The 9,970-nt window shown below is 37.4% G+C and overlaps 1 protein-coding gene across 1 annotated transcript; it reads left to right on the forward strand.

Moving 5' to 3' along the window:
- The first annotated feature begins 16 nt into the window (after window positions 1-16).
- LOC111797221 (DNA primase small subunit) lies at window positions 17-8,950 on the forward strand. The gene is made up of 16 exons (XM_023680171.1): window positions 17-316; window positions 412-462; window positions 562-737; window positions 924-995; window positions 1,091-1,202; window positions 2,308-2,392; window positions 2,476-2,527; window positions 2,608-2,669; window positions 2,749-2,864; window positions 2,947-3,062; window positions 4,749-4,817; window positions 5,207-5,264; window positions 5,513-5,586; window positions 6,190-6,238; window positions 6,367-6,446; window positions 8,662-8,950. The coding sequence occupies exons 1-16, from the start codon at window positions 199-201 to the stop codon at window positions 8,722-8,724; spliced, it is 1,353 nt and encodes a 450-aa protein (XP_023535939.1). The 5' UTR covers window positions 17-198; the 3' UTR covers window positions 8,725-8,950.
- Window positions 8,951-9,970: the final 1,020 nt, after the last annotated feature.

Genomic DNA, 9,970 nt, shown 5'->3' on the forward strand with positions numbered 1-9,970 from the left:
CAGTAGACTCCCGCCATTTCTGTTCCTAATTATATTTGTGTCTGCGGCGTCGAATCCCAGTGCTCCAATTTTCCGATCGAACTTCATAATCTGTTTCCACTGCGATTCATTATCCTATTAGGTTTTTGTTTTGTTTTTCGTTAAATTTTTCCTTCGCCGCTTCAATTGTGCAGTAGTATACAGAGTGCTGTGGCGGAAATGGTTCACGAAGCGGCTGAGAATGGCGGAAGCGATATGGTAATTGACGGGAATGAACAGAAGCCGAAGAACATTGTTTCAAATGTTTTCGATGCGAATTATCTCAAAATTTACTACGGTGCACCATTTATACCTTTTTCGATTTTTTTTTTTTAGAAATTTCTGTTCTATGTTTTTCTGCTACTGAAAGGATATGAAATGTAATTGTTGTAGGCAAGCTTTTTCCTTTTGCTGATTTTTTCAAATGGATGTCTTATGGAAATGGTAAGCCCTTGATTCTTGGAATCAGAAACAAAATGTTATCCCGTCAAAAGAACCTAATTAATATTGAATATGCAAATTTCCTGCTTAATGTGGTTGTAGATGGCAAGCATCCGGGCAGTGATCATTCCTATATTGGCCGGAGAGAATTTTCATTCACTTTGGATAATGATATTTATCTACGGTTTCAATCCTTCAACAGTTTATCTGAAATGGAAAGTTCGACCAAGGAAAAATGTCCATTTAAAATTGATATTGGGCCTGTATACAGCGTGGATGTAAGCAAAATTCTTCCCTGTTGCTCTTTTTTTCATAATTTGGTATTAAGTAATCAGATTTGTTTCAAGAAGTGAAGGCTTCAAACATTTTGGATACTTGTTTTTGTGTATTATTTATTTGAATGAGCCTTTTTCCTTTTTGTAATATTCATCTGTGTCTCACACATTTCAACTATTCTGCTTCAGCCTGCAAAGAGACACGCATATGCTGGTGCTAATGTATTTACTCCAGTGGAGAGAGAGCTAGTTTTTGATATTGTAAGCAGATTGTTTGTTAATATGCTCGGTATTCTAATTTAATTATGAAATCCTTTTCGTTGATAAACTAATCGTGGAAATTCCTCCATATGCAGGATATGACCGATTATGATGATGTTAGATATTGTTGTTCTGGAGCTGATGTTTGCTTGGATTGCTGGCCTTTAATGACTGCTGCGATCAAAGTGATTGATACTACTCTCCGAGGTAAGAAACTCGTCATCTGTATCTAAAAAGTCGTTCAAGGTATGATTGCATGCATTCTCACAACTCTTAATTTGAAAAGGAATGAGCATAGGGAAGGTTGTGTGAGATCCCACATCGGTTGGGGAGGAGAACGAAACATTTTTTATAAGGGTATGGAAACCTCTCCCTACCAGATACGTTTTAAAAACCTTGAGGGGAAGCCCAAAGAGGATAATATCTGTTAGCGGTGGGCTTGGGCTGTTATAAATGGTATCAAAGCCAGATACCGGGCGATGTGTCAGCGAGGAGGCTGAGCGTCAAAGGGGATGGACATGAGGCGGTGTGCCAGGAAGGACGCTGGGACTCGAAGGGGGGTGAATTGGGGGTCCCACATCGATTGGAGAAGGGAAAGAGTGCCAACGAGGACGCTGGGCCTCGAAGGGGGATGGATTGTGAGATCCCACTTCGGTTGGGGAGGAGAACGATGCATTCTTTATAAGTGTTTGGAAACCTCTCCCTTGCAGACGTGTTTTTAAAACCTTGAGAGGAAGCCCAAAAGGGAAAGTCCAAAGAGGACAATATCTGCTAGCGGTGGGTTTGGGTCGTTACAGGTTGCATGTCAATGAATGTTAGCTCGCTTTAGAGAAATCACTTACCTTCTTGGTAGTTTCCCCTCCCTGATCCGATGCCTAAGCCTATTTCTTTTTTCACTTTTATTGAGAATGAGATGTTCCATATTGAGCTCTTTAGTGTACTTACTTCTTTTTAACTTATTTCTAAATTCTTACTTCAACACATTTGGCTAGAAGAGAAGGAGGAAGTAGAATGTGTAAAAGGTGTTGTGCATTCTAAAAAATTCAGATTATTAATTACTGGCTTACTGTCAGTTCTGTTCTGTATTACTACTTTGTCTCCTGCAGCCAGTTATATTTGCAATGCTTATCATTATTTAAATATGTCCATACATTGAGCCTCACAACAATTTTTTCGAAGAGATTTTGAAAAACATGGCACTGTGACATTGTCCAATGCATCTGAGAATTAAGTTTCCAATTGCAGCCCTATGATTAGATAGCGCATGGTTTCCTATTCAGTCCCACCGATACACTTGAAATTTGTGTTGCAGATGACTTCGGATTTAACCACATTCTGTGGGTATTTAGTGGGCGACGTGGTGTTCATTGTTGGGTCTGTGATGGCAAAGCAAGAAGGTAAAGCTAGTAATGAAATTGTTGAATTTACAGTCAAATATATTCTTTGTAAAGGTCTAAAATTTCCACCATCACTCCTGCAGGTTGTCTAATGAACAGCGAGCTGCCATTGCTGACTATTTCCATTTATATCAGGTTATACTATGTTGTTATAAAATATTGGTGAATTTTAGTGTCTTGTGCTATGGAGTTGAATATGGTTGGTTGATGTGCAGGGTAATGAAAATAGTCGCAAGAAAATTTCTCTAACGGGTCCGGTTCTTCATCCATTTCTCGCGTACGTGGTTCTTAATGTTAAGATGTGATGATTCGTTCTCATTTTTTTTTCTCAGCTAACTTATGTATTTTTTTTCCAGGAGATCATACATCGAAGTTCTCAAGGATAGCTTTGAATCAAAATTGCTTTGTAGTCAAAAGATTTTCTCAACTGAGGAGAGATATGAGAAAATATTAGATATGATTCATGATGAATGTAAGTGATTTATGTATTTGTCTCAGTTAAGTACTGTCAGTATGATAATCTATACGTTAGATACTAATAGAGTTTCTTGCAGCCATTACCTCAGAGCTTCGTGGAAGGTGGCAAGATAATAGGCGACCTTCTAAAAATGATGTTAATTTAGTAAGATGGGAGCAACTAAAAAATATGTTGCAATCAGGGAAACATAAGGTAGAATCAACATCTTTCTCATACTTGCAAGAAATTACAACTTTTTTCTCCTTCTGTTTATGCTTTCGTTTTTCCAACGCAACTTACCAATCAGGGGAGGGATAGCCATTATACATGGTAATTTTCACAGGGAAGCAAACATAGGTTTTGAGCTTGAGGAAGAAAAAGGAGCTACTATTTTCTAGAGGACTTTACCGTGATAGAGCTACAATATGTTCTAAGGACTTCACAACAGTCAAAAGCCCCCTCCCCCCTCTGAAGTCAGTTCACCCTTTTACCTTTTGTCCTCAAATGCCAAGTTCTTAAAAGCTTTATCTGATATCCTCTACCCTTCCCCAGAAATCCAGCCTAATTGTCAAAGCAGCTTTCTGCCGTAGGTCTCACATTTATGGTCGATCACTCTCATCTTTCTTCGAGTAAAGGGCCCCCAATTAAAACCTTTGTCCAATCAACAAACCCATCTGCCCTGTTCTCTACCAAAGATTAAAAAAGAGTTTGTTTCTCTAACTCCAAAGTTTCCATGAAAATTTTCTTTGCAAATGGCATGAAACACTTCACCTCCATGGACAGTCATCCTTGGACCAGACTTGATAGTCCTCTCAAGCCCTTTTCTAGAGAAGGGACAACATTCAAGAGCATATAAGTAGTCTTTTGATATGATAGGCACCATTGAGTTGGAATAGAAATTGTATTTTAAATTGCAGAACGATAAATACAATAAAATATCTCAGGTAATTCAAAGAACTTGTATACCTCCTTTTGGAGTAAGCATAACCCCAAACATATAAACGATGGGTTGCTTTCACTCTCTCTCACTTCATTCAGAATCTCTTCTTGATAATGAACTTATTAGCCAATGACTAATATGCCCCTAGTACCCTAAGAATATTTATCTTTCTTTATGGAGAATGGTTGTGAGATCCCACATCGATTGAGGAGGAGAACGAAACATTCTTTATAAGGGTGTGGAAACCTCTCCCTAGTAGACGCGGTTTAAAAACTTTGAAGGGAAGCCCGTAACGGAAAGTTCAAAGAGGACAATATCTGCTAACGGTGGGCTTAGACTATTACAATGATAGTGTTCTTCGTCAGGCTGGTTTTTTGCAGTTTTATGGGGCATCTGGATTCAAATGAATAATAGAATATTTTGGGACATGATAAGATCTCTAGAGGAGGTTTGTCCATAGCTTCATTTAACGTCTTGGTCTGGGTGATTGAGTCTAAAGACTTCTGTAATTATTTATTAGGTTTTCTTTCTTTTTTTTTCTTTTTTTTGGAATGGATCTCTTTTCTGGCTCCTTTTGGTTTGCCTCTTTTGTAAGTCCGTTTTTTGTTGGCTCGTGTTGCAAGCCTTTGGCTCTTTTCTATTCTTTCAGTTTTCTCAATTCAAGTTTGATTTTTTATTTATTTATTTATTCTATATTATTTAGACTGATACAAACGTATATATTTCAAGATTTATCATGTGCAATCCAAGTCACTGTGATCTTTATTTTTAGTTGCCTTTTCTCAAGCATCTATCTCCCTTTTGCCCTTTCTTTCTTTCTTTCCAGTCATGCGGCTAGATGTGTCTTGGTGCTACATTTTATTTTCTTTTCCTTTTGAGTCTTCTATGTTGAGTTTAGGTAGTGTAGAGTTCGATTGTGCTACATTTAGACAATAACTGTGACATTTTCCTTTGTTCAGTCACAAGGAATGCGTAGGCATGTTGAAGAGATCGTTTTCTCTTTTACCTACCCTAGGCTTGATTTGGAGGTACTTTCTTACATGACTTTTTCTTAACTAGATTTTTTTCTCCATTTATTAGAATTAGGTCAATCTTGTTGAGGATTGTTGGGAGGGAGTCCCACGTTGGCTAATTAATTTAGGAAATGATCATGGGTTTATAAGTAAGGAATACATCTCCATTGGTATGAGGTCTTTTGGGGAAGCCCAAAGCAAAGCCATGAGAGCTTATGCTCAAAGTGGACAATATCATACCATTGTGGAGATCCGTGATTCCTAACAAATCTATTCTAGAAATTTGATTCGTTACATTTTCGATCTCTAATTGGCGTGCATAGGGATTGCGACCAATTTCAAATTTACTTGTTAAAGCTGATTTTAGTTTACTCCCTTGATGAGGCAAGTTCTTTATTCTTCAGGTTACTAAACACATGAACCATCTGCTAAAAGCACCATTCTGTGTTCATCCCAAAACAGGTCAGTGTTGGAACTAAATGCTAATATTAGACAAGTTTTGACTTGCCGAAACCTCAATGTGATCTCAATCTAAAATTAAATTCTTTAACGTTCTTATGGAAAAATATTTTGAAAAATAACCATCAAAATGCACTTGATTTGGAATCCTGCAAGTAATTTGGGTAGTATGAAGGATGCAATGTTTTCACTTTTGTGGAGCGAAAATGTGTTTACATATTATTGAATCTTCCTCTACCTTTTTATTCCAGGTCGTATCTGTGTCCCGATCGACCCTGAACGCTGTGATGAGTTTGATCCTACTACCGTGCCAACTGTTGCCCAGGTAAGACAACAAGAAATAAAGGGATATTACATACATACTATTATGTCTTTGCCGTCTGATTTGCAGCGAGGAAAATGTTTAATTTCCAATTTAGTACCTGGGAATTTGTCGTGATTAGTGTCAGGATTACACAACAACGCACACACTCGAGAGAAAATGCAAGGAGTGATATTGGCTAAAAGTTTATATTGATGACTTTAAGTATGTAGGTACAATAAGAGAGAATAAGGTTTATATTGATGACTTTAGGTATGTACAGTCAGAGAAAATACAAAGAAGGCAGAAACTACACCTTCAAAGCATGGCCTAAGGAGTATATATATGGTTCAGTTTACTATATATAGCTATATAACCATGTACCGTATATAACTGTCTACATGTATGGCTTTACCAGCTTTTTACTATAAATAGACCATTTTTCATAGTTTTAGTAGAACCATTTAATAAGCTATAATATTTACCATATATATAGCTTTACCAGCTTTATGCATTACAGCTGAAGAAAGACGATAAATGTGTATAGATCAACCGAGATATACAGCAATTGTATAATTATGCTTGATGATAATTTGGCTTTGACTTGAATTATAATAATGATTGCAGCTCCTAGAAGAACTTAATGCAGCAGACATGGAAGTAGATAGTGAGACTGGTACGTTATATGCAACCTTCACTATAGATTCGAGAAGCTCCTACTTTATTTGCTTGGGTAGCTGCGGTAGGATAACTTGATATTAGAGATTAACTAATGCTGTTATAAATCTTTTTGCTTTATGACAGACTGGGATAGAACCTCACTTGGGGAATCGATTAGGTTTTTCAGATCGGCATTCTTACAGCCATTACTGAAATCATGCAAGGTAATTCTTTCTTAATATGGAGAGAATATCTGACCTTCCAAGTTTTAGATCATCATTCTTGTAGGCTGTAAATTGTGCAGGGTAATTATTAGTCTATTAGAAGAACTAGGCTACTAATTATACAGCTTTATAGTTTGTCTGCTTGCTTTCTTGTGGTTTTATTCTGTAGAATGTGTAGTTTATTCGTGGTGGCGTACCTTGATAGACTCTTTTAGAAGGTTTGGTGGTTTGTATCTTTTCAAACATCAATGCAAAATTTGTTCCTTTGTAAAAAGAAAAGGTTAAAGGTTGAATGTAGGCTACTTATGGTAGAACTACGTTCATATTTTCTTGCATCATCGTCTGGAATAACCACATTACTTTTATTTTTTCAGTACAAAATTGAGCTTACTTTGAGAAAAATAAATAATATATGAGGGCATACAGAAAAATCTAGCTCACAAAAGGATCCTCAACTATAAGAACGGACGGTTGAACACAACTCTTTGTGGAAAACACTTGCACTCTTTATTAACACCAATCGAGAAAATATTACAAGACACTCTGTAGAATACTATTCCCACTGAGACTGTCTAGGACTTGTTGGGATGAAAACCTAGGTAGGGTAAAGGGGTACTTCCCTCTGAGACTGTCTGGGACTTGTTGGGATGAAAACCTAGGTAGGGTAAAGGGGTACTTTGCTCTAATTGAGACTGCTCGGGACTTGTTTGGATGAAAACTTAGGTAGGGTAGAGGGGTACTTTGCTCTAGTTGAGATTGCCTGAGACTTGTTGGGATGAAAGCCTAGGTAGGGTAAAGGGGTACTTTGCTCTAATTGAGACTGCTCGGGACTTGTTTGGATGAAAACTTAGGTAGGGTAGAGGGGTACTTTGCTCTAGTTGAGATTGCCTGAGACTTGTTGGGATGAAAGCCTAGGTAGGGTAAAGGGGTACTTTGCTCTAATTGAGACTGCTCGGGACTTGTTTGGATGAAAACTTAGGTAGGGTAGAGGGATACTTTGCTCTAGTTGAGATTGCCTGAGACTTGTTGGGATGAAAGCCTAGGTAGGGTAAAGGGGTACTTTGCTCTAATTGAGACTGCTCGGGACTTGTTTGGATGAAAACTTAGGTAGGGTAGAGGGATACTTACATCTAGTTGAGATTGCCTGAGACTTGTTGGGGTGAAAGCTTGGGCAGGAGGGTAGACGGGTATTTAAGTAGAGGCTAGATAATCTAGTCCTAAAATATCTAAATTTTTTCTAGGTATCTTTATTCTAAAATACTTAATTCATTTTTCTAATAATAAATATAGAATAAGCTCATATAATTATTGGGCTTGACCCTATTGGGCTAGTGATGATATTTTAACACGGATTCCAATCCAAAAGAACGATATCAAGCCAATGGTTACAAAAAATTCAACTAACGGACGCCAATAAAGACTTGGAAACCCCCACTTCCTTCCAATACCTCTCAACCCCTCTAAAACTCTTGTCATTCCTCTTTTGCGACGCATCCCCCACAAAATAGCAAAATGAGCCCCTACCACAAGTCTTTCCCTTCATGCTGAAATGGAGAGTTCATCAAGATCTCCTCCATGAAAGAGCCCAATGTTGAGGGTTGTTACGACGGAGTTTCACATTGGCTATTTAAGGGGATGACCATGGGTTTATAAGTAAGGACTACTATCTCTTTTGGTTTGAGGCCTTTTGGAGAAACCAAAAGTAAAGTCATGAGAGTTTATGCTCAAAATGCTCCAAAAGTAAAGTCAGGAGAATTTATGCTCAAAATGGACAATATCATACAATTGTGGAGAGTCGTGGTTCCTAATACCAAAGTCCCTATTACACACCATGAAAACCCCAAACAATCTGAAGCAGCCACATTATTAATTAGTTATAGGCAGCATTTTAACCGTCTTGAGCTTGTTATTTATGTCCGATTGGAATTTGTCTAAGTTGAACGTTATGGATATAGCCATCTTCTATTAGGGATTTTTTCTACTGCTATATGGCAAAAGTACAGGGAGGCACTGAGGTTGGCTTACAAGATATTGTAACCTCTTCCTTTTGCATTCCATGCTTTACATGTTTGAATGATATAGACTTTTGTAGCTCAAATGTCGGGTCTGCGACACCTTTTACCCTCTTCTTTTAACGCTCAAACACGCTTTAAATGCACGAATGTTGTATCTTTCGTGAGATAGAGCTCTCAGCCATGATTCTTGTTTCTTGCAGGAGGAGATAGAATCTTCATACAATGCTAAAGTTCAACAGTCGAAGAATCCTCTGAGTTGGTAGAGAGCTATATTAAGTAAGCACACCCTTTTTTAGCTTCTAGAAGTGTTCCATACTTTTCTGCAAAATCTTAAAACTGCTGTGTAAATATAACCAGAGGTAACTTAATTATGTTGAAAGGATCGCTCTGTATATGTAATGTTTGGCTAATTTATTGACATGAGGCTAAAAGACTTGACAGATTATTTTCATTACTGTTAGAGTTAGCTGGAGAACTGATGCTTGTTTCTTTGGGTGTTCTGATGATTTACATTTGATGGTTTAAGGCTCCCCGGGCTTGATCTGGTTTAATACTAAGGTGATTTTCTTTCTTTTTATATATATATATGGGTCCGTGCAGCATTTCCACGATATCCGATATCGTTATGATCAATTAAGGGCCCGTGACCTTTTTAGGTTTCTTGTCGTAGTTATTTTGCTCATGAATCAGTTATCAATCTTTATTTGATACCCTAGGGCAGCAATCCCATTATTTTGATTCTGTGTTCATTAGAAAAATGAACTAAAAGTTGTTGGATGAAAGTCCGACATCGGCTAATTTAGGGAATGATCATGAGTTTATAATTGAGGAATACTATCTCCCATTGGTGTGAGGCTTTTTAGGGAAGCCGAAAGCAAAATCATGAGAGCTTATGCTCAAAGTGAACAATATCATACCATTGTGGAGAGTCGTATTCATCTAACATGGTATTAGAGTCATGTCCTAAACTTAGTCATGCCAATAGATTGACAAATCCTCAAATGTCTAGTAAAGTATTGTGAGCTTCGAAGGCATAGTCAAAAAGTGACTAAAGTATCGAACAAAGGGTGTACTTTGTTCGAAGACTCCAAAAGTAAAAAAAAAGAGTCGAGCCTCGATTAAGGGAAGACATACTTTGTTCAAGGGGTAGTGAAAGTTCCTTTTGGGGATGCCCAAAGCAAAAGCACGAGAGTTTATGCTCAAAGTGAACAATATCGTACCATTGTGGAGAGTCGTGTTCATCTAACAAAAATAAGGTTGTATGAACGAACATCTATATCTCGTAGTTAATAAAAGATATAAAAATTTTGGATCTATGTCTCCAAGGTATTAGGAGATATTTTGAATCTCAAGATCTTTGTTCACACGGTTTTTAATCAATCTATAACGAAAATTAAATGTATTATCCTACCATGTTTGACTGTATCAAACACTCTTTATGGCGTCGACTCATGTTATATAACTATTACTATACGTAACATTTTATGACTAGATTGTTATCTACATCCC

Source organism: Cucurbita pepo, chromosome LG06 (genome assembly GCF_002806865.2).
Source record: "Cucurbita pepo subsp. pepo cultivar mu-cu-16 chromosome LG06, ASM280686v2, whole genome shotgun sequence".
In the NCBI taxonomy this organism is placed as follows: domain Eukaryota; kingdom Viridiplantae; phylum Streptophyta; class Magnoliopsida; order Cucurbitales; family Cucurbitaceae; genus Cucurbita; species Cucurbita pepo.